The 25904-nt window shown below is 44.7% G+C and overlaps 1 protein-coding gene across 1 annotated transcript; it reads left to right on the top strand.

The window, feature by feature from the left end:
- Positions 1-1921: 1921 nt before the first annotated feature.
- Positions 1922-25904, top strand: dcc (DCC netrin 1 receptor; the record flags this gene model as incomplete). The annotated part of the gene is given in 25 exon segments (XM_060038952.1): positions 1922-1948; positions 1950-2056; positions 2522-2676; positions 3240-3260; positions 3263-3351; positions 3353-3388; positions 3961-4099; positions 4247-4296; positions 5117-5258; positions 5857-5967; positions 7095-7289; positions 12564-12659; positions 14371-14633; positions 14986-15124; positions 15471-15578; positions 17251-17445; positions 19573-19605; positions 19901-19966; positions 20659-20824; positions 21142-21404; positions 21981-22094; positions 22267-22389; positions 22659-22991; positions 23123-23271; positions 23636-25904. Coding segments are annotated over 25 exon segments (3210 nt in total), but the record flags the coding sequence as incomplete, so codon positions are not given.

The following is a 25904-nucleotide window of genomic DNA, read 5'->3' as shown; positions in this document are numbered from 1 at the left end:
CAGCCAGTCAATTTCATGGCTCATTTCAACCAACTGTCGATTAAAATGACACGCACACACCACGCACACACATACACACTCACACATTCACACCCACACACACACACACACACCACACACACACACACACACACACACACTTATAGACATGCATACCATATCCGAAAACGCGCACACACACACACACACACACACACACACACACACACACACACACATGGATTTCCATTGATAGTGAGGACAGATGCAGAGCGATCCAGGAGGATATGGACATTGAAGAGAGCTTCAGTTTGCATAGATGGAAAATCCTAATGTATTGTTCTACTCTGAAGCCCAAAATGTGTTCTGTGTACCTTATGCACCTTAAAGTATACACACTGTGTACACACAGATCAATGCATATCCTCACCCGGTCACACAGTGTGTGTGCTTTCCACCCTCACAATAGGTCTACATTTTGTGTATCAAATGTTATTGTTTATCTGTTTCATTCTATTCTATTCTATTCTATTCTATTCTATTCTATTCTATTCTATCCTTATCTATTCTACTTTTGTACTCAAATCTATTCTAATCTCCTCTTTTCTACTATAACTATACTATACTATTCTCTTATACATTCTACTATGCTCTACTCTATGTACTATACTCGAGTCAAATCTACAACTCCATGCTATTCTACTCTATGCTACTCTATTCAACTCTTCTACTCTACTCTATTCTACTCTGCTCTACTCTTTACTTCTGCATAATTGTGTTCCATGTAAAGGTGTAAACCTGGTGCTTCAAGCTCCAGATGTTAATTACAATTTTGACCGGTTTATTTAGTTATTTTTCATTATTATTTTACTGTGATCTTCTTTACCACCTCTCTCTGTCTCTCCCTTCCTCCCTTCCTCCCCCTCTGTCTTTCTCTCCCTTCCTCCCCTTCACTCTCTCCTCCTTCCTCACCTTCTCTCTCCCCCGCTCTTACCACCTCTTCACCTCTGCTTGATTCGTATCGCTCCTCTCCTCGCCTCCTCCTCCCTCCCCCCTCCTCTCCTCTCCTCTCCTCCTCTCCTCTCCTCCTCTCCTCTCCTCCTCCTCCTCCTCCTCCTCCTCTATTCTCCTCTCCTCTCCTCCTCTCCTCTCCTCCTCCTCCTCTCCTCCTCCTCCTCTCCTCCTCTTCCTCTCCTCTCTCCTCTCCTCCTCTCCTCTCCTTTCCTCTCCTCCTCTCTCCTCCTCCTCCTCTCATCTCCTCTCCTCCTCCTCCTCTCCTCTCCTCTCCTCTCCTCCTCTCCTCTCCTCCTCCTCTCCTCTCTCTCCTCCTCTCCTCTCCTCTCCTCCTCCTCCTCTCCTCTCCTCTCCTCCTCCTCTCCTCTCCTCTCCTCCTCCTCTCCTCTCCTCCTCCTCCTCCTCTCCTCTCTACCTGTCCTCTCTCCTCCTCTCCTCTCCTCCTCTCCTCCTCCTCTCCTCCTCTCCTCTCCTCTCTACCTGTCCTCTTCTCCTCTGCTCGCTCTGTCTCTTCTGATTGTTGCTTTGTGAATTTATTTTGTGTGGGTTTGTTTTTCTATTTTTGTTTGCAAATCGACACCCCTTCCCTCCCTCCCATCCCCTGCCTCCCCCCCTCACCACCCCTCCCTCCCTTGCTTCCTCACCCTCCACCCTTCCCTTCCTCCCCTCCCCTCACCCCTCCCCTAACCCATCCTTCCCCTCCTCCCCGTCCTCCCTTAACGACACACTATTGAAAAAACAGAAGCCACTCCCACTCCTCTCCCGAGCCTCACCCCCCCCTCCCATGCTCCTCCCCCACAGCTGCCCTCTGCCCCCCCCCCCTCCCTCCTCCTCCTCCTCCTCCTCCTCCTCCTCCTCCTCCTCCTCCTCCCTCCCAGTGACTCCCTCTCCTCCCTCCTCTCCAGTGGCCCCGGGCCCCGGCGCCCCCCTCCCCTCGGCCCCCCGCCTCCTCTCCCCCCCTGCTGGTGTCCAGCCGTGTGGTGCGGCTGGGCTGGAAGGCCCCCGCCCAGCAGGAGGGGGTCCACACCTACGCTGTCTTCTACTCTCAGGAGGGCGTCCCCAGGTCAGTACCTAGAGTGCGGAGGAGCGCCCTGGGGCCTCTCCACCACAACAGAGGAGGCTGCCGCTGCTGGGGCTCCGTGGCTGTGGTTGGTTGTACGTCCAGCCGATGGTGTAAAGATGCACTTTGGTCTGTGCCCGTCGGTGACGGTGTACTCGCAGTTGGAAAGTCGTCTGAGGCAGCAGTAGCTCAGGAGGTAGAGCGGGTTCACCTTGTAACCGGAAGGTTGCAGGTTCAATCCCGGCTCCTGCAAGCTGTGTGTGGAGGTGTCCCTGAGCGAGACGCCTCGCCCTGACTGCTCCTGACGAGCCGGCTGTCGCCCTGAGGGGTCGACTCCGCCGTCGGGGTGCAATGTGTGAATGAATGGTTGGCGGTCTCTTTGGGTAAAAAGCGTCCGCTAAATCCCCTAAATGTACGTTTGAATGTCCGGCCGCTGAACCCTGACTGAACCCGGCCCTCCTGTGACAGGGAGCGCTGGGTCAACGTGACGGAGGTGGGCAGTCTGGAGGTCAGTGTGTCCAATCTGAAGCCGGAGCAGAGCTACACCTTCAGGGTGCTGGCCTACAACCAGGCCGGGGCGGGGCCTAGCTCCACCCCCCTCAGAGTCACCACCCAGCCAGACCGTGAGACCCCACACACACATCACACACAACATAACACACACACATATCACACACACACATATCACACACACATCACGCACACATATCACACACACATCACACACACACATATCAAACACACACATATCACACACACATCACACACACATATCACACACACACATATCACACAGACATCACACACAACATATCACACACACACATATCACACACACATCACACACACATATCGCACACACATATCACATACACGCATCAAACACACACATCACACAAACACACATATCACACACACACATGTCACACGCACACATATCACACATACATATTTATCACACACACACAACACAAACACACATATCACACACACACATGTCACACACACATGACACACACACACATATTACACACACACATATGTCAAACACACACACACATAAATCACACACACAGACACACATATATCTGCAGTTTACAGACTGAATATCTACACTATTCAAATTGTAGATAATAACAGAGTATGTTTATACTGTATAGCTACAATATATATTCTCTCTCTACAGTCCAAGTGCCCACCCAGGTGGAGCTCTGAGGGCGGAGCCTCTGTCCTCCACCTCCATCCAGGTGAGCTGGGCTCCTCCCACCCAGCCCAACGGACCAATTCTGGCCTATCTGGCTGTTGTGGGCGGAGCTGCCATCGGGGAAGGAGCAGGTACTCTTATTTTTATAGATACACTAGTCTAGGCACCGACACCTGGTTAAGGGCTATAATCCCTGTAGCTCAGTAGGTAGAGCAAGGCACTATCACTAAAGGGTCAAGTGTTATAATCCCTGTAGCTCAGTAGGTAGAGCAAGGCACTATCACTAAAGGGTCAAGTGTTATAATCCCTGTAGCTCAGTAGGTAGAGCAAGGCACTATCACTAAAGGGTCAAGTGTTATAATCCCTGTAGCTCAGTAGGTAGGAGAGGCACTATCACTACAGGGTTAGGGGTACTATTCCCTGTGTAGCTCAGTAGGTAGAGCAAGGCACTATCACCTCAGGGTCAAGTGTTATAATCCCTGTGTAGCTCAGTAGGTAGAGCGAGGGACTATCACCACAGGGTTAAGGATTATAATCCCTGTGTAGATCAGTAGAAAGAACAAAGAACAAGGTACCAACTGTGTGTGTGTGTGTGTGTGTGTGTGTGTGTGTGTGTGTGTGTGTGTGTGTGTGCGTGTGCGTGTGCGTGTGCGTGTGCGTGCGCGTGCGCGTGCGTGTGCGTGTGTGTGCGTGTGTGTTTCAGAGTGTGGAGGTCAGTGGGCGGAGCTTCAAGATGGAGGGGTTGAATAAGTATTCAGAGTACGCCGTGCGTGTGCTCGCCCTCAACCGCCACGGGGCCGGCGTCTCGGCGGAAACCCTCCGTATCGCCACGCTATCTGACGGTAAGGTCACGCCCAACGCGGATCCTTCAAACGCTACGACCGGCTCTCCTGTCGGGGATTAATCACATGGTTTTAACCCGCTTTCACGCTGATTTGAGTGTGTGTTGGTTTAACTGGTGTCGTCTGGTTTATCTGCTACTCCCACAGTGCCCAGCGCACCCCCACAGAATGTGTCGCTAGAGGTGGTCCTGTCCAGGGTAAAGCACAGAGACACACAAACACACAAACACAGACACACACACACACACACAGGGACAGGGAGATGGTTGTCATGGAAAATAATGTAAAAGCATTTGTTCTTGTTAGGTGAGAGCGTGTGTGTGAGTGTGTGTTTGTTTGTGTGTGGGAGTGTGCATGGTTGTGTGTGTGCGTCGTGCTGTGTTAGTGCACAACAGTATTATCGACGTCTGTAGCTCCTCATAATGAGTGTGACTTTTGTAAGGTCGGCTGCAAACACACGCACACACAAACACACGCGCGCACCAAACAAACAAATGCACATACACACGCACACACAAACCCATGCACAAACACGCACACACACAGTCTCAGAGATGAAAAGGAATCATATTTCTGACACCAGCAGGTCAATACGCTCCCTCAACATTATATCAAAACAAAAGCTCACCTCAACGCCGACTCCACCTCTCTCTTTACCTCCTAACACTAATCAATACAGCTCATCACTAGTACTACTCACTAGTACTACTCACTACTACTGATCACTGCTACTCATCAGTAATGCTCATCACTGACAATAATACCTATTACTTTTCACTAGTACTCATGAATAATACTAATCACTACTAATCACTATGAATTACTTCTACTCATCACTACAATTCATTACTTAAAGTAATCACTTTGAGTATTTTGCTATTTCCAATTTGAAATACTGTGTGTGTGTGTGTGTGTGTGTGTGTGTGTGTGTGTGTGTGTGTGTGTGTGTGTGTGTGTGTGTGTGTGTGTGTGTGTGTGTGTGTGTGTGTGTGTGTGTGTGTGTGTGTGTGTGTGTAGAGTATCAAGGTGTGCTGGCAGCCCCCTCCCCCATCTTCACTGAATGGTCTCATCACGGCCTATAAGATCCGTTACCATAGGAACGGTCGCCGTGGTGACCAGGAGGCCCTGGAGCCCAACAACTATTGGTACCAGTTCACAGGTGAGAGAGCCCACATGTACTCTTCTATTCTGTATTACAGTATAATACAATACTGTATTATACTTTAAACAAAACAGTATTATACTATAATCAATATTGTATTATACTAAACAATACTCAAAGTAGTATTGTATCGTAAAAAAAAAAGTAGTATCGTAGTATCGTATTATACTGTAATACAGTACACATGAATGTATTAGATTGCAAGACAGTACACAATCCTGTATAGTACTGTAAACAATACTGTATTGTACTATAAACAATACTGTATTATCCTGTAATACAGTACATATTAATGTATTGTACTGTAAACAATAATGTATTATACTATAAGCAATACTGTATTATACTGTAAACACTTTTTTATAATATTGTAATGCATTACATATTACGGTATTATTTACCCCTTTACATTTCTATTACATTACAAAACAAATCTCTTTCTCTCTCTCTCTCTTTCTTTCTTTCTTTCTTTCTTTCTTTCTTTCTTTCTTTCTTTCTTTCTTTCTTTCTTTCTTTCTTTCTCTCTCTCTCTCTCTCTCTCTCTCTCTCTCTCTCTCTCTCTCTCTCTCTCTCTCTCTCTCTCTCTCTCTCTCAGGTCTGGAGAAAGGGACTCAGTATAGCTTCCAGGTGGCAGCCATGACGGTTAACGGCACTGGACCAGCCAGCGAGTGGATTTCTGCAGAGACCCCAGAGACCGACCTGGACGGTAAGCAGGGGAGGGTTGGAGGGACGGGGGAAGAAAGGAAGAGAAAGAAGAGGGAAGGGGGGAGGGGAGAGAGAGAGTAGGGAGAAGAGAGAGGGAGAGGTAGTAATGTCACTCACAGAAACAAGTTAAAGGTAACTCGTGGCAACAAGGTTCAGGGAAAATTGAGTCACGTCATTATACTGTTTCAGCGGGAAGGGTGCTTATCCTACCCAATCAGCTTCTTAGAACTCAAGACTACAGATGCGGACTAAAATAATAGAAAATTAGGTTAGAATCAGCTAGTTGTGTTCTGCATAGCCACTGCTAACACACTTATCATACCAGTTAGCACCGCCTTCCTAACAGATTTTGGCATGTATTGACCAAGCCGTTTTAAGTGTAACCACTAAAGCTAAGCAACAGTAGCAGTCAATAAGTGTGTTTGGGCTGTGTTTGTGTGTGTTTGCGTGTTTTTTGTGCGTATGTAGTACGTACTTGTGTTTGTCTACGTGTGTATGAGTGTGTGTGTGTGTGTGTGTGTGTGTGTGTTTGTGTGTGAGTGTGTGGTGTGTGTGTGTGTGTGTGTGTGTATGCATGTGTTTGTGTGTGTGTGTGTGTGTGTGTGTGTGTGTGTGTGTGTGTGTGTGTGTCTGTCTGTCTGTCTGTCTGTCTGTCTGTCTGTCTGTCTGTCTGTCTGTCTGTCTGTCTGTCTGTCTGTCTGTCTGTCTGTCTGTCTGTCTGTCTGTCTGTCTGTCTGTCTGTCTGTGTGTGTGTGTGTGTGTGTGTGTGTGTGTGTGTGTGTGTGTGTGTGTGTGTGTGTGTGTGTGTGTGTGTGTGTGTGTGTGTGTGTGTGTGTGTGTGTGTGTGTGTGTGTCTGTGTGTGCATGTGTGTCTGTTTGTGTGACCTTATCGGTTTATTTTTAAACAGAGAGTCAAGTGACCTTACATGTTTGTTTGTTTGTAAACAGAGAGCCAGGTGATAATACATGTTTGTTTGCAAACAGAGTCAGGTTATAACGCGTTGTTGTTTGTTTGTAAACAGAGAGCCAGGTGATAATACATGTTTGTTTGTAAACAGGTTATAACGCGTTGTTGTTTGTTTGTAAACAGAGTCAGGTTATAAGGCGTTGTTGTTTGTTTGTCAACAGAGAGCCAGGTGCCCAACCAGCCCAGCTCTCTCCACGTAAGGCCCCTACCCAGCAGCATCATCATGTCCTGGACGTCCCCCCTCAGCCCCTCCATCCTGGTGCGGGGTTACATCATCGGCTACGGCGTGGGCAGTCCCTACGCCGAGACGGTCCGCGTGGACAGCAAGCAGAGATTCTACACCATCGAGAACCTGGGTGAGACCAGAACTCATACCTTAGATACTACACCGTCATGAACCTGGGTGAGACGGTGAGCGGGGGAGAGAGAGGGTGAGGAAGGAGGAGAGAGTGAAGGGGAGGAAGGGAGAGAAAGACAGAGGGGGAGGAAGGGAGGAAGGGAGAGACAGAGAGAGGTGGTAAAGAAGATCACAGTAAAATAATAATGAAAAATAACTAAATAAACCGGTCAAAATTGTAATTAACATCTGGAGCTTGAAGCACCAGGTTTACACCTTTACATGGAACACAATTCTCCCGATGGATCTTGCGATCCATCGATAATTTCTTTGTTGCGTTTCCCGAAACTCCTCTTAACGTGAACGCGCATTCGCTGCACTCACGACGTCGTAGGATTGTAACTGTCTACTGACATGGTGCTGAAATGGGCTCCGTAGGAGGGGGAGACGCAGGAATGTCGCAGGAAAATTGTGTTAAAAAGGGTTAAAATGTATCCCCATCAAGGACAACAGCAGAGTGGCCTACGAAAAAAATAGACTGCAATTATATGAATGCTAAAGACATTAAAACACAATTGATTAGGCTTAAACCGACATATATCAGTCCTAATCCTGAGCGCACGATCGGGAGGTGGAAGTTGCGCTTTAGATGCCTTCACAAGTCCAGCGGAGGGCTCCAGTTTTCGCCGGCCAAGTCATGCGCCGTGATATGTGTGACGGCTATGTTGCACAACATTGCAGCTAAGGCTGGGGTGGCTTTGCTTGAACCGGAGGACGTTGAGGACGATGAGGACGAGGAAGATCGGTGTGAGGACGGCCTCCCTCATAACTACGCGGCTGGTTTTCATGCGCGTCGAAGAGTGATTGAGACTTTTTTTTAACCCCCTCCACCCTCCCTCATGTCACTAAACATTCCCGTCAACGTGACCAATCCCCACCATATCCCAGCCTTTTGCCTGCTCCTTTGCTTGTTTTTTATAAAAAAAAATATTTCTTTATTTTTTTTAATTTCTTTTATTTCTTAATTTTTTTTTTTTTTTTTTTTTTTTTTTTTTTTTTTTTTTTTACATTATTTTATGCTACGTTTTATGAGTAGCCTATGTCAGTCTGCACAAATCCCCCCACTTTCTCTCACACATTTTGAGTGCCCTGCCTGCGCAAACATTTTCTGGACTGTCCCGTTTTATTTTGGCCATTTTAACATCTTTATTAATAAATTAATTAATAATCTTTATTAATTACCAAACTAAGAACATAAAGACGCAATTCGTTTTAATAAAACGCATCCAATACACGGAATGTCCGATGGTGACGCCACTGAGGCTATAGCTGACGATGCTCTTAGCGTCCTACGAGTACCTACGAGCACCCCTGGAGTACTCGTTAGCTACGAGCGTTTTCAAGACGTTCGTTCCCAACGATGCTTTCGGGAAACGCGGTGAAAACTCTACGATGCCCTTTCGACGCACTTCACGATCCACTTAGGCTAACGACGCTTTCGGGAAACGGGGCCCAGAACTCATCTCTAACCTAGACAGACACTACACCGTCATGAACCTGGGTGAGACCAGAACTCATCTCTAACCTAGACACTACACCGTCATGAACCTGGGGGAGACCAGAACTAATCTCTAACCTAGACACTACACCGTCATGAACCTGGGGGAGACCAGAACTCATCTCTAACCTAGACACTACCCGTCATGAACCTGGGGGAGACCAGAACTCATCTATAACCTAGACACTACACCGTCATGAACCTGGGGGAGACCAGAACTCATCTATAACCTAGACACTACACCGTCATGAACCTGGGGGAGACCAGAACTCATCTATAACCTAGACACTACACCGTCATGAACCTGGGGGAGACCAGAACTCATCTATAACCTAGACACTACACCGTCATGAACCTGGGGGAGACCAGAACTCATCTATAACCTAGACACTACACCGTCATGAACCTGGGGGAGACCAGAACTCATCTATAACCTAGACACTACACCGTCATGAACCTGGGGGAGACCAGAACTCATCTATAACCTAGACACTACACCGTCATGAACCTGGGGGAGACCAGAACTCATCTATAACCTAGACACTACACCGTCATGAACCTGGGGGAGACCAGAACTCATCTATAACCTAGACACTACACCGTCATGAACCTGGGGGAGACCAGAACTCATCTCTAACCTAGACACTACACCGTCATGAACCTGGGGGAGACCAGAACTCATCTATAACCTAGACACTACACCGTCATGAACCTGGGGGAGACCAGAACTCATCTATAACCTAGACACTACACCGTCATGAACCTGGGGGAGACCAGAACTCATCTCTAACCTAGACACTACACCGTCATGAACCTGGGGGAGACCAGAACTCATCTATAACCTAGACACTACACCGTCATGAACCTGGGGGAGACCAGAACTCATCTCTAACCTAGACACTACACCGTCATGAACCTGGGGGAGACCAGAACTCATCTATAACCTAGACACTACACCGTCATGAACCTGGGGGAGACCAGAACTCATCTCTAACCTAGACACTACACCGTCATGAACCTGGGGGAGACCAGAACTCATCTATAACCTAGACACTACACCGTCATGAACCTGGGGGAGACCAGAACTCATCTATAACCTAGATCAGGGGTGGGCAATTATTTTTTCCATGGGGCCACATGAGAAACAGAAAATATTGTGGAGGGCCGGGCCAAAAGGCTGAACTCAATTCTGCATAATGTTAGTTGCATTTCCTTATAAAAAGCAGTAAATAGCATATTTTTGACAAGCTGGTAAGATTAGGCTATATGTTATAGATAGATAGATAGATCGATAGATATATACTTTATTAATCCAGAGGGAAATTCAGTAGCAGCATAAAACATACATAAAAACATTGCAGATGGATGTGCAAAATATGTGTATAATCAAGCAATGAAAAGGTAGGGGTTGCCTTACAAAAAAATCATTTATTCAATCAAATTTCCCGTGTTTAACTTTTTTAAAACATTTGTGAGTTATATTAGTGAACATTTCAGTCACATTCACTCCAAAACACATTTTGAGTTTAAAATACTGTTGGAAAGAGGTTCTTAGCATTCTACAGACATCACAATATTGTCTTTGTGCTCCAAACATTAAACAAGTCACATCATATTGAACCGAACTGTGATTTTGAGAAAAGGCTTCCAAAGAAAGTGTCCCAGTTCACGGCTAGTTGATGCCTTTACATGCCTACATTTTTTGTCTTACCACCCCATTTGGTGTTTGTAAGTTATTTTCTCTTGTTCAATGAGAGAAATCTAGTCTCTGCAGGGCTTTAACGTGTGCATAACGTGTGCATTTTAACGACATTCCACCTCAGGTTGAATGTCTGAGGTGGAGATGCGAAGCACAGCTGACAGATGAACATCAGTTAGAGAGGATCTATACTTGGATTTTGTAAACATCATCATTGAAAATGTTGGTTCACATATGTAGGTAGAGCCAAAGAGAACCAACATCTTCTGAGCATGTCTCCTCATGTTTTTAAAGTTCTCCTCCTTAAGAGAAGAGTGGAAATCCAGGAGGGATCCTGACTTAAAGTGCTCTGCCAGTACTGCATCAGACTGCAGGTCAATGAGTTCCAACTGAACATCACTGGGTGCATTATCCACACTGCAGGTAAAGGGAGAGGAAATCATGTTCATTTCATCCTCGATTGTTCTGAGATTTTCAAATCGCCTTGAAAACTCACCATGCAATGCTCCTAACATGGATGAGTACCTGCAGAGGTGATCAGCTGATGGTGTGACTTCTTTCAGGGTTGGCATGTTAGTGAGAGTGTTGCTCTCCTGTGGGCTTAAAAGAAAGTGCATCTTTCTCATGAAAGCCTTCACCAGGCTGTGCATTTCATGAACAAAAAGGCCCTTGCCTTGCAGTTTGGTGTTTAGTTCATTCATCAGTGCAGTCACACAAATATTGCAAATGAAAAAAAATTGCCATCCTGTCCATATCTGAGAGCTCTGGGATGCCTTTGCCTTTCTTCTCACAAAACTCTTGAATCTCTGCTTTCAGGTCCCAAACTCTTTTTAGCACGTTGCCAAGGCTGAGCCATCTGACAGCTGTGTGGTAGTTGATGTCACTATGCTCAGGCCCCGTCCACACAAAGCCGATTTCATGGCGAAACCGCAAAGGTCTTGTACGGTTCGGCCTTCCGTCCACACGAAGCCGGCGAATCCGCTGACCGAAACCGCAAACTTCTGAAACCACCCTCGGAGGTGGTTTCAAATCTACCCGGTTTCGTTTTGGATTCGTGTGGACGCCTGAAACCGACTCAAACCGTAAACCATGACGTCATCGCCCCACCCCTCGACCCTCTAGCCAATGACTGTTAAGCCCGCGGAGTCGCAGAACTCACAACAACAAGGATTTCTGTAGCAGAAGCAGCGCTCCTTATGGGCCTGGAATGTGTACTACAGCGTTTCTACAGATCTACCCGGTTTCGCTTGGCTTCGTCTTTACGGAGATACTGCGAAACCGGATAGATCGAAACCGTAACGGTTTCGCCTGTTTCGGCTTCGTGTGGACGGGGCCTCAGTCTCATGCTCCTCTAAAAGTGTGAGAAATTGTCTATGATTCAATGCCCGTGCCCTGATGAAGTTTACTGTTTTAGCAACAACATCAATAACATAGCTAATTTTTAGCACGGACTTTCACAACACATGTTGGTGTATGATAAAATGCATGAGGTAAAATTAGGCAATACGTTTATTTGGTAATTTCCAATTAACCTTACACGGGCCGGTCAAAGTCAACCAAAGGGCCGTATGTGGACCGGGGGCCGTACAACGCCCAGGTCTGCCTTAGATACTACATCGTCGAGAACCTGGGTGAGACCAGAGAACTCATAACTTAACTACTACACCATCGAGAACCTGGATGAGACCAGAGAACTCATACCTTAGATACTACACCATCGAGAACCTGGATGAGACCAGAGAACTCATACCTTAGATACTACACCATCTAGAGCCTGGGGGAGACATGGAATACTTGTACAGTCTGTATACATGGAATGTATACAGACGGTACAAGGAATATTGTACATGGAATATTTATAGATTTACATATATATACTTACATATTACATTAAAGGACAACCTTGTTAACCATGAGTAGCTATACAAGGTTTCTGCTGACAGCTTTAATGCTATGAGTGGTTACCGTGGTTACTACTACCAGTTAACTTTTATATAACCAAACGTATATAACCTATAATATGTGTTGTGTTGCAGAGCCCAGCTCCCACTACGTCATCTCTCTGAAGGCCTTCAACAACGCCGGCCAAGGAGTCCCCCTGTACGAGAGCGCTGTCACCAGGTCTCTCTCTGGTAGGTCCACCCTGACCCCTGACCCTGACCCTTGACCCCTGACCCTTGGTCCTAACCTCTTATCTCTAGACTCTAAGCACTAGACCCTGAGCTTTACCCTTAACCCTTACCGTAGATCCCTATCCCTTAGACCCTAACCTTAACCCTTACCGTAGACCCTAACCCCTAGACCCTAACCTTTACCCTTAACCCTTACCTTAGACCCTATCCCTTAGACCCTAACCTTTACCCTTAACCCTAAAATCCAACGCCTGCCTTAAATCGTCTTTGAGTCTGAGCATGTGTATTGGTTTCATCATTATATCGTATAATATTGGGTTAGGGTTTAGCCCAACCTGCTAATACTCTGTGCCAGGGGTCGGCAACCTTAGGCACGCGTGCCACCACTGGCACGGGGCAGCATAATCATTACTACCAAAAAGTTTTTTTGCACTTTATTCTGTTTTGGGCATTTCCTAGTTTCCCTAATTTCCCAGTGCAAATATGTTTAAATTAGTTAGAGAAAGCAGTGTTCTGAAATGGGATCAATTCATAGTTTTTAAACCTATGTTGTGAGTAACAGAGAAGAAAATATTTAAAATATTGTTGCAAGTGGCCTGTATGCATCGCCTTCACATGGTTTTGCAAAGCTGTACATGACTTAAAGATATTGATGTGGATGTTTCCAACATTCTCATATATTCTCGTTTTTTACATTTCTCACAGTGCAAATATGTTTTTGAATGAGTTTCTGAAAATGGTGTTTTAAGATTGGACATATGTAGTTATCAATTGTAAGCCCATGTTGCAAATATAACAACCAAAAAAACATTTAAATGTTGATCCATGATTGTGGACTATATGGAAATAATACAATTCCAGGTCTTCTGGAAATGTTTTTGGTCGCTGTGTCATAATTCAGCTTAATTTTTAATATATTTTTGCTTAAGGCACACTCATTAACGAGAAAAAATGTTAAACTGGCACTGCATGTTGAAAAGGTTGCTAACCCCTGCTCTGTGCCATCAGAGGCTGTGGTTTGTTTCAGTGTCTGATACCTGAACTCCTTTTGCTTCACATGCTGGCATCACCTGTCTAACAATCAACACGGCTCTCTATTCATAGCTATCTAAATACAGGTCATTGCAACCAATTATTTATGTTGCTACCGGCAACAGAATCACTAATGGCAAATAATGATGCTAATGGGCTCTACCAAAACTTAATCTTAAGAAGGATTACAAACATGAACAAATATAATATATAATATATATATATTATATAACTGTAGAATTATAGCATGTGGAACTAGGGCAAGCTCTTTTCCAGTTGTCTGACCTTTTGTCCTTTCTCTTTCCTCTCCATTTCTGTTGTACTTCTCCTTTCATCTGTTCATCTGATTATCCCCATGATGCAACTCCCATGATGTGTGCGTGCGTGTTTTTGCATGTGAACACCCATATTATTTTCAATCATGTGACATGTATATATATATAAAAATACATATATATATATATATATACATATATATATAATTTTTATTTTAATTTATATATATTTACCCATGTACTGAATCATGGATCTCGTCAACACACACAAACAAAACGTTGGTTACGTCCCCATAAACACCAAACACACCCTGAATGTCCTCATAAACACAAACATACCCATGTCTCACTACACTTCCCTCACATCCCGCACACATACCTCTTCCACCGTCCCCTCCCCCCAGACCCCCTAGACCCCCTGGATGTGGTCGGTGTCGACGACGACCTCTTACACCCCTTTGACAAATACCCGAACCCTGTCACAGAATCCTCCTCCTCGCCCAACTCCATGATCCCGCCGGTGGGGGTCCAGGCTGCGGCGGTGTCTCCGGACGCCGTCCGCGTGTCCTGGGCCGACAACGCCCTCAGTCGTAACGCCAAGACGGTCGAGGTGCGCTTCTACTCCGTCAAGTGGAAGACCAGCTACTCTTCCAGTGGAAAGTACAAGGTATGGTCCGTCTTGTCGAGCTAGCTAGATGGCAGCTAAAAAATATTATGTGTCGGTCTGCCAGCTAGCTAATGCGTATTGAGTGAAGACTGCTTTGTACGTGTTAAATGAGGACCAGTTTGTGAAGTATAAAATTATAAAGTGAGCTTTGTAAATGTATAGTGAGTAACAGTGTGTAGACTGTAAAATGAGGGCTGCTTTGTAAAGTCTAAAGTGAGGACCAATGTGTGGAGTGTATAGTATTAAGTGAGGACCGGTGACTGTCAAATGAAAACTGGTTGGGACCTTTGGTGCATTTGTAAAGTGAGGAAGTAAGTAAAGTGAGGACTCTTGTGTTTGTGTTTTCTGGCAGTCTGCTGATACCACCGCGTTGACCCACACTGTGACAGGCCTAAAGCCCAACACCATGTACGACTTTGCAGTCATGGTAACCAAGGGTCGAAAGTCAAGTACCTGGAGTATGACGGCACATGCCACCACCTACGAAGCCGGTACAGACACACACACGCACACACATGTACAGACTCACACACTAATCACATCAGCACTGCTACAAATAAAGATTATTGGGTTTATTGCATGAAATAAAAAAGCTAACTGTGGCCTTTTATTTTGATGACATGTTGCTCCTAGCACTACCCCTAAAGATTATATTTTAGTGCTGTCTCTCCTAACTCCGCCCCTGAGACTTTTATTGTGTTGATGGGTAGCTCATAGCTCCGCCTCTAAGATTTATATTGTTCTGCTGTGTAGCTTCTACCTCCCCTCCAAGACTTTATTGTTGTGATTTGTAGCTCCTAACTCCGCCCCTCAGACTTTTATTGTGGTGCTGTGTAGCTCCTAGCTCCGCCCCTAAGGACCTGACGGTGATCAGCCGCGAGGGGAGACCGCGGGCCGTGCTCATCAGCTGGCAGCCCCCCCTGGAGGCAAACGGGAGGATTACAGGTACACACACATACACGCACGCACACACACACACGTATGTAAATGTAGCTCAGGTATAGCTCTATGTTTGAACTTCTAGAACAGATCTACGTTTGTAGTTCTATTCCTGAGCTACATTTTTAGTTCTTGTATAGATGGTATGCTTTGATAGGTACTAGAATTACTCTTGTAGTTCTAGTCACTTGATTGTATTCTTCATATTTTATGTTGATACTGTTTTTTCATTGTATTTTATTTCATATTTTATAGTTATATTTATAGTTTAAGACAATGTCTACCCTCACCTTGTTGCAAGAATGTCCTTATCCAGAATTAACCTAAATGACTTTCAATTAAAGGCACCCAGTGCAACTTTATGTAAACATTCAATGAAAAATAAACATTCAATTTCTAGTCTTTTTTACACGTAGTAAGTTTCAATAACTCCATACCATTACATATCGACATTCAAGGAGCAAAGATGAGACGTCGTTGTGTGGTGAGAACTGATAGAAAATCGTAAACAACAACAATCGCCGGTGGGGAGAAGCCATTTTTCCATTGACTGGAAGCCTGCTTTATTTATTGTAGGTTACAAAAAATAAAGAAAATGGCGGCATTGTTGTTGTTATCGATTTTGTATCAGTTCTCACCACACAACGACGTCTCATCTGTGCTGCTTAAATGTCGGTATGTAATGGTATGGAGTTATTGAAACTTACTTTGTGTAAAAAAGACAAGAAATTGAATGTTTATTTTTAAGCCTCGAAAGTTGCACTGGGTGCCTTTAACCTGAAGGATCGTGTGTTCTACCATATTTTAATAAGTGAACCACAATGACTTTAAAGTTGCCGCGAGGTACAACGCAAAATAAGAAATAAACATACTCAGACTCAACAGCGTAGAGGAATCTCATGCTTTTTAGAAAGTTTTTAGAAAGCCTCCCTTTTTGAGAGGTGGAGTTTAGAGAGAGTCGGAACAGGGAGGGCTGAGCTACCATATGGCACGTTTCCACTGCAGGGTGCGGTACGGTTCGGTTCGCAGAGGTGCGGCACGGATTGCGTTTCCAACGCCAAAAGTGGGCGTGACCCGGACTGAGCTGTACTCGTTTTGCCCTCGTCTTCAGTACTCCTCCGTTGGGGTACTGAGACGCCTGAAAGGGTGCCGGAAAATTTGAGCTACACACCCCCTCCGTTGATTGGTCGACAGAATCGTCACTTCCGGGCGACGTGGGGATAAGAACAAACAAACAGTAGCCTCGAGGTATTATTCTTTACAATGAACATGTCGCGTAAAACGCTTGCTTGTTCCCTTGGGAACAAGGAGGTGGAGACGTTCCTCTGCATTCTTGGGGAGGAAGACGTGCAGAGGGAGCTTGATGGAGCAGTGAGGAACGGTTTAATGTGTCGCGTTCAACTTTTCCATTGTTTTTATTGGGCAGGCTACACTGTGTCGCGCTGCTATGATGTCACGATGTTTACGTAGCTGCCGCGGCGATCGACATCCGGCCTACCTTAAAGGGTACTGTCGGCGGTGGAAACGCGACCTCGGAACTGAGCTTGGCTATACCGCCCCCTCCCTACCGGACTGAGGCGCACCGAACCGTACCGCACCCTGCAGTGGAAAACGCGGCAATATTGTAGCTTTGATGTGGAATCAAATGAGAAAATGGTGACACTGCTGCCCTCTGCAGGCTACACCCTGTACTACACCCTGGACAAGAACACGCCCATCGATGAGTGGGTGATGGAGACCCTGGGTGGAGACCGGCTCACCCACCAGGTTCTGGAGCTCAGCCTGGACTCCAGCTACTACTTCAGGGTCCAGGCCAAGAACACCAAGGGCCTGGGGCCCCTCTCAGAGCCTGTGAACTTCAGGACCGCCAAGGGTAGGGGCCTACCAATTAATATACATATTTATTAACATCTTAATATGCACTTCATGACCACCAAGGGTAGTCCTGGGTGTATATATTTATATATATAGATAATATATAAGTGTACATTTATATATATACGTATACACCAAGGATACATATTATGCATCCTTGGTGTATATACGTATATATATAAATGTAGACTTCAGGATCGCCAATGGTAGAGGGCTTTAAATGTATATAAAGTGACGGCTGGTTGTGATTTTGGGTGGGTTGGCTAACGAATGCATTGCATTTATCAATACTTCACAGGGCTCCAGACGCCATGAGGTCACCTTTATGTCTCTGTAAATAACTTTCATATAATGTGAATGATTTTTAAACAAGAATAAGGTGTAGAGAAATGCGTGTCTTTATTTGAAGCACAATTATAAATAAAAATAAAAATAAGCTGTTTAAAGTGCTTCACTGAGCTGAAATTGAACAATTCAAACTATAACATTGAGCAAAATGTTGTGCTTAAAGAATTAAACAATTAAAATGTTGACCGGTCTCCCTTGGCCCAAAATGCGGCTGTAGACGATCACACTCTTTGGTAGAGACGTCTGTGTCGCCGTCAATCATGAAGGACATGTATGTGGCGTTTCCTACGTCCGCAATCATTTGCTTTAAGGTGTCGCCTATTACCGCAATGAATTGTGCACATGCCATCTCATTGCTATACGTTGGGTTGACGTTTAATCCATTTTTCTTCATGAGAATAATTTCGGATTTAAATTTGGTGAATGGCAACTCCTCTTTGGCAATGTTGTATGCAACATTAAATTTGATCATTTCCGATTCCTTAGAGAACCTTATTGTTACTGCCTGTCGCTGAAATGCAGCTGGGAGAGGGGCCACTTTCTCTACACACTTGTCACGTCATGTTGGGTTATTTAGACATATGCTTTTTTAATGTTTCGATACGAAACGTTGTTGACCCGCTTACAAATGCACTATTACCGCCCATATTCTGACCGCACTCCTGATACTAAAAGCAGTGCGTTCCGTAATGCACTGCGTACTAATAAAATGTTAGATAGATGAGTCAGCATTTCATTAATTTGTGTGACAGAAACAACAAAATTTCATGGATACATTTAAAATTTATTCATTTATTTAAATAAATAAATTATGATAGAAACGTTTAAAAACACTACACATACGCCATACTGCACTTGCGCCACTGTGGTGTGATTGGTCGAAGGTCACTGTACTGTAGCTACTGTGCTAAATCCAAGGTCAGGCTTTGGGCTAAACTAATTTAGCCCAAATGGGAAGCATATGAAGGGGGCGTGTCAGGGCACCTGTCAATCAAACGTCAATGGAAGCTTACGCTACTGTGCTTGGGCTAAATGAAATTAGCCCAAATGGGGGCGTGTCAAGACACCTGTCAATCACAATGAAATGGCCGCTTACGCTACTGTGCTTGGGCTGAATGACTTTAGCCCAAATGGGAAGCATATGAAGGGGGCGTGTCACGATGCCTGTCAATCAAAATTGAATGGAAGCGTGAGCTACTCCGCTTGGGCTGAATACATTTAGCCCATTCACAGGAAAAAAAACAAGTTATATCATATATCCTGGGTTTTTCTGTCACTTTTTGGTGGTGCTGCTGCTTTAGGTTCTACCAAAATATAAAACAATATGTTCTAAGGTTTTTAATAATATTTTTTCATTTTTACTGTAAAAGGTAGGGAGGGCTTAGCCCTGTTAGCCCATTTATACCAGCCGTCCCTGTATGCATATATATATATATATATATATATATATATACATATATATGTATACATATATAAATGTATATAAATGTATACATATAAATATACACATAAGATACACTAGGTGTTGGCTGCTATATATACATATATATGCTATATGCTATATGTTATTTAATATTTATGTATTCATATTTATGTTCTTTATTTTTATATTTATGTTATTATCGAAAAACAATAACCTGAGACATCAATGAATATTCTGTCGAGTATGTCGGTCTCATTTATTTCTGTCTGTCTGACTGTCGTCTCTCTGTCTGTCCGACGGCCTGTTTGCCTGTCTGTCTGCGTGTCTGTCTCTCTGTCTGTCTGTCTTTCACAGTGGAGCACCCAGATAAGATGGCCAATGATCAAGGTTGGTTGATGAATTAGAAATCTATATATGATCACAATAATAATACAGTTATATATATATTATATATTTCAATAATTGATAATAACTACAATTTACTACACAATAAGAGATTCGATTATTAAGACATTATTATGGTAGATAGATACAATAATAGTTGTTATTATATAATATTATTGTTATTTTTATTGATATTATTAATATCATGAATAGATATTTATGATGTATTTATTATGATCTATAATTTATTCAATATTTTATGTTATTAATGATCTGTGTTTTCCTGTTGTTGTTTCAGGCCGGGGGGGAGACCACGCCTACTGGCCCCCTGATGGAAACCTGATTGACCACAGCAGCATTAATGGTAAGACAAGCCCCTCCTCAAGACTCACCCACATACTGAGCTAACTCAATGACTGGCCAAACAACTCAATGACGGGTCAACTTACTAAATGACTGGTCACCTAACTAAATGACTGGCCAACTAACTGAATTACTGGCCAACTAACAGAATTACCGGTCAACTTACTGAATTACTAGCCAACTAACTGACTTACTGGCCTACTAACTAGGGACTAGTAGATGTACTTTATGACTGGTAGTCATGGCTGATCCAGCAGTCCTGGTATGATGCAGCAGACACGATGTGGTCAGACCAGACTCTGGCTGGAAGAGAAGGAACTGCAAGAGCCTGAGCTACGCCTTGTTCACATTTAGTCACAGATACGTTCTAGCCAAGATAACTAATGCTCTAATTCACTGAGTATATAGAGGGCCGACTGTGCTGATTTGAAGACACGGCTGGCAGAGTTTGTGTTGGCCATTTACGTGCTTGCCGATCCCCGTCTCCAACAACATGAACAATGAAATAAATATGAGCAAAAGAAAGTGAAACCCAGATCTGAGCTACAACCAGACTTTAGCTCTACAAATCTGAATTTTGATTCATATCTTGAGTCTGATTTGTGAGGCTACTGGATGACTTACTGAATGAATAGTTTACCGACAGGAAAAGAAACAAAGAGAGTCACTGAGTCCCTCCCCTGTGTGTTCTAGGCCCTCCCATTGGCCAGATGCGTCCGCCCCATGGAGGCAGTGCCACGCCCCAACACAACGCCAACATGCTGGTGGTCGTCGTGGTTTCTGTGGGAGCGGTTGCCATGGTGATGGTGGTGGTGGTCGCACTAATATGCACCCGCCGCTCCTCCCACCAGCAGCGGAAGTAAGGAAATCACTCTGTCACTGTCACTCTATCAGTCCATCAATCAATCTCTCACTCTGTCACTCTGTCACTGTCACTCTATCAGTCCATCAATCAATCTCTCACTCTGTCACTCTGTCACTCTGTCACCCTGTCACTCTGTCACTGTCACTCTATCAGTCCATCAATCAATCTCTCACTCTGTCACTCTGTCACTGTCACTCTATCACTCTACCAGTGTATGTGAGTGTGTGTAGCAGTAACAATCTGTGAGTGTGTGTAGCAGTGCATTGGCTGCAGTAACCATGTGTGTGTGTGTGTGTGTGTGTGTGTGTTAGGAAGCGAGCCACCCACCACAGTGCCGGGGGTAAGAGGAAGGGCAGCCAGAAGGAGCTGCGGCCCCCCGACCTGTGGATCCACCACGAGGAGATGGAGATGAAGGCCCTGGAGAAGGGCAGCGCGGGGGCGGGGCCAGGCTCCCTGGGCGGAGGGGAGGGCGGGGCCTCTGGGTGTGACACGCCCCTCCAGCACATCCAGGACCTCCCACACGTAGCCCACAGCCAATCAGAGAGCCAGATTGGGAGCAAGAGCAGCCACTCTGGTAAATACATCATATATAATGTGTATATATATATATAATTATACGTTTTATACTCTGTGTATATCTATATATTGTTACGTATTTTAAGAACATAAGCTGCCTCCACATAGCCTCTAGGAAGCAGATTCAAACACACAAGCTGCATTACCCTCACATAGCCACTAGGAAGCAGGATCGAACACTTAAGCTGCAATAACTACTTTAGCCACAGATGGCAGCACCTTTAGACAGGGGCGGAGCCATTACGTCACCCCGACCACGCCCACTACATAGGCCACGCCCACTTGATGGCCTCTAGCGGGTGATTCGAAGTGAAGAGGCCAGAGATCTTAGGTACACCCGCGGAGAGACATGGGCTTTTGCCCGTGGCTCGAAGTAGCTCACGTTATTTCTCTCACACGTGTTAGACACGCTTCCCCTCCTTTTGCTCCATAGTTACCATACCAAATACTTTAACAAATAGTAAGTAACTTAAAAAGATATCCGGATTCGACCACTTTCCTTGTAGAATGCTGCAATATATATACACAGTATCATCAGAGTGTCAACATACTGAGTGAGTGTGTGTGTTCCCAGGAGCCGAGGGGGACGACGGCTCCAGCAGTATCTCTACTCTAGACCGCCCCATGGGGGCCCGGAGGCCCACCAGAGGGAAGATGATCCCCATGGACGCCCAGCCGGCCAACACCTGTGAGTACCACACTGCACAGTGTGCACACCCCCTGTAAGGACTACACTACCCAGCATGCACCGCGGTTCAATACCTGCCCTAAAGACTGGTCTACTCAGGAAGGACCAAGGACTTTATGGACCCTAACTGGGTTGAGTGCCTCAGTGTTTGACATTGTGTTGTCTTCTCCAGCGGTGGTGAGTGCCATCCCAGTCCCCTCTCTGGAGGGTCAGTACCCGGGCTTCTCCCACGGGCAGTACACCCTGAGATCCATGCCCCTACCCAGCCTGACCCTGGACAGAGGCTACGGTACAGGTACTGACTCATCATATCATAGTTATTGTTGTTATTCATATCGCATACTAGTTACCATAAAATACCAATATCATAGAATATAATGTTTAAATACGTTATTCATGTAGCATAAAATGGACCATATAATACTGATATTATATAATGTGTAAATATGTTGTTCATAGAGCATACTATTCACCATATAATGCTCATAATATGTCAAATCTGTTATATGATATACTATAATGCACCTTGCATTCTAAATGAGCGTTGTCTCCCTCTGCCGTCAGACCCCGCCCACTCTCTCCTGCAACAACAGGCTCCGCCCCCACACATCACCGCCCACGCCCCTGGCCCCGCCCAACCCTTGGTCGTCGAGGAAGCCCAGGGCAATCACGGTGTCACTGTTGCCGCGGGGACCACCCGAGCGATCCCGACAGCGTGCGTGCGACCGAGCCACCCCCTGCGGAGCTTCGTCAATGCTAACGCCGCTAGCCCTAGCGTCACCGCGTCGCCCGGCAGCAGCTGCTGCGGGGGAGGCAAGTCGGTCCCGCCCCTGCTGCCCCCGCCCATGGTGGCCATGTTGGAGCCCAAGGTGTACACGACCATGACGGGACCGCCCGGTAGGTCGTCATACCCAGTTACCACGGTGACGTGGACAACTTTGTACCGTCGTCATGTTGTGGGGGGCGTGTCTGTCACCTTCCTTCTTTACTCTTTTTATTCTTATTCTTTTCATGCCTGTCCTCGCCAGGGTCCATCGCAGTGTCCACTAAGACGGCGTCTCTCGGCCAGGCGGGAAAGGCTCGCTCGCCGCTTCTTCCGGTTTCCGTGCCAACAGCACCAGACTTCCTGGAGGAAGGAGGGGGGAGCAAGCAAGTGTGCACAGAAGACGCGGCTAATGTTAGTAAAGATTTAATATATTTACTCTGAGAAATCATTCATAGTTAATTAAACATTCATTATTATTCATTAAAATGTAAAGATTAAATCTCAGCCTCATTAAGGCTCTTTAAGCTACACAACACTGCACTAATCTTATGCTCACTACATGGTACAGCAAACTACATTATGCTATATCTGCTATATTTAAACCACCCAACACTAAATCACATTTTGCTATGGTAAACTATGGTATGATATACTATGCTAAACTATGGTATGCTAAACCTTGCTAGGCTAAACTATTCTATGCTAAACAACGCATTGCTATACTACTCTTTGCTAAATCACGATCCGGTAAACAATGCTATGCTGTGCCCATCAGGTCTACGAGCAGGACGATCTCTCGGAGCAGATGGCTAGCCTGGAGGGCCTCATGAAACAGCTCAACGCTATCACAGGGTCCGCATTCTAGAACCCTCTTGAACCCTTCAGAACCCTTCTAGAACCCTTCTAGAACCCTTTCCCCTCCCCAACCCATTAGCCTTATTCACTCGGCGGCCATCTTCAGTTCCAAACGACACCGGGTGATTCCTGAACTGGCGTTTGCTTTGTTGACTGCGTTGCCTGCCTGAACGCACGTCAGAACAAGAAACTTGTAGGAGTAAACGTCCCCTACCCTTAGGCCTTGGCAGAGAGTCAACTAGAAAGCTAGGCCAACTATTGCCTTGCTTATCAACGTTTAAAACAATATTGTTACTAAACACATAGGACGCATTACAATATTCATAAGGGAGGCCCCCCGCGTCGTTCTTAATTAAAGACGGCTGCAGAGTGAACCCGCCCCCACCCAATCCCCCACCCCCTGACGACCCCATGGCCAGGCTTGTGGACGCCAAGGAGACCAGGACCAGCCCATAATAACCAACAAAAACCTCTGTTCACCAAGGTGACACCTGGTCCAGCTCTACTTCCTGTGCGTTGTGGGCCTCACAGGAAGTCAGACAAACCTTAACCCCCAGATTGGATTGGACCTGAACCTCTTGACCAATCCCATCCAACATGGATCATTTTCATAGAAGGTCTTCGAAACACCTCCTGAAACTGACAGACAACAAACTGCGAGAACCCAAACTGTGAATCCAAACAAACAAAAGATGCCAAACTCTTCTCCTCTTGTTTCTCTTCCAGAAAATGAACTGAAACTGTTTGTCTGTTTGTTTTTGTAATAATCTCCCTGACTCATCATGGTGTGAGGATGAGGAGCAGACAGTTGTAAATATTACAAACCTCCATTTAAATCTGTTTTCTATTGGTCGATAGATTGTTTGGATGAATAGTGATATTTATATAAGTCAGACCCCGAAGAGGATGATGATGCCGACGATGATCAAGAAGAAGTTGAAAATTGAGATGAAGATGAGTTGTTACTATGTAGAAATATCTTGGAAAACGGAATACCCATTTTCAAGGACACACCAATACCGATAATAGACATCAGTTTGTTAAATAAATAGGGTGTCAATATGATATCACTGTAGAATAAACACTTTCAAGATCTATGAACTAGTTAGTTGAGTTTGAGTTAGTTAACACATCGCTGTTTTGTGTGTTTTAGTGTTTCTAGAATGTTGGAAGAAATGTGGACATTTATATTCTTACATTTACAGTCCATGTCTGGTAGTTTTGAAGAGAATAAAGGTTATGGTTTGAAACCCTGACTTAAATACTACTTAAAGGGACAGAATTGTAGTTTGTCTCTGTTTGGCCAATATCAGTTTGCCCATTGGTCGATATTGGTGTGTCCCCATTGGCTGATTATCTCTATTCCTATAGGTCAAGACTCACCATTGGTGTGTTCCATTTGACTGATACTGCTATTCTATTGGCTGATATCAGTGTGTTCCTATTGGTTGACAGTGGTGTGTTCCTATTGGCTGATATCGACGTGGTGATGCTAAATGGCATTTTATGCTTTTTTAATTATTATTTTCTGCACATCTAGAATGAGACTCATGCTCAGAGACCTGCATTGTGACGATATTATTGCTATTATAATTATTATTAAACTATAATCACTATTACCACTATTATTATTATTATTATGATACCAAGTATGATTATTATTATTATTACTATGACTGTTATTTTTATTATTATTGTTATTATAATTAATATAATTATATTATTATTATTATGCCCAAAGGAACAGATGTTTCAAGTATGGAAAATATATTGCATAGTTTTCCTGGCCTTGTTTGCAGGAACAGATGTGATTATCATCAGGACTTGTTACCACATTCAACAAATATTGCTTTTATTTTTAAATTAAATTATTTTATATAACTATATTTAAATGCTGTACCTTTTGTATGGTTTTGATTAATGTACCTATTGCCCAATGTGTGCTTGCTTTTTCTCATTTTAGTGTTGCATTTATTTACCTGATTTTTGTTTAATTTATTCATTTATGTTATATTTATTTATTTTTTGCTCGGTCACTGTGCTTAATATCCCAGATTTGAGATGTTGACGAAATGTTCCTTTAAACCATGTGATGATGATGATGATGATGATGATGATGATGATGATGATGATGATGATGATGGTGATGAGGAAGATTCTGGAAGTAATAAAATGTACAGTTTCTGGTT

The sequence above is a fragment of the Gadus macrocephalus genome, chromosome 19 (assembly GCF_031168955.1).
Source record: "Gadus macrocephalus chromosome 19, ASM3116895v1".
Taxonomy (NCBI): Eukaryota; Metazoa; Chordata; class Actinopteri; order Gadiformes; family Gadidae; genus Gadus; species Gadus macrocephalus.
This window is presented reverse-complemented; position numbering and strand designations above follow the sequence as displayed.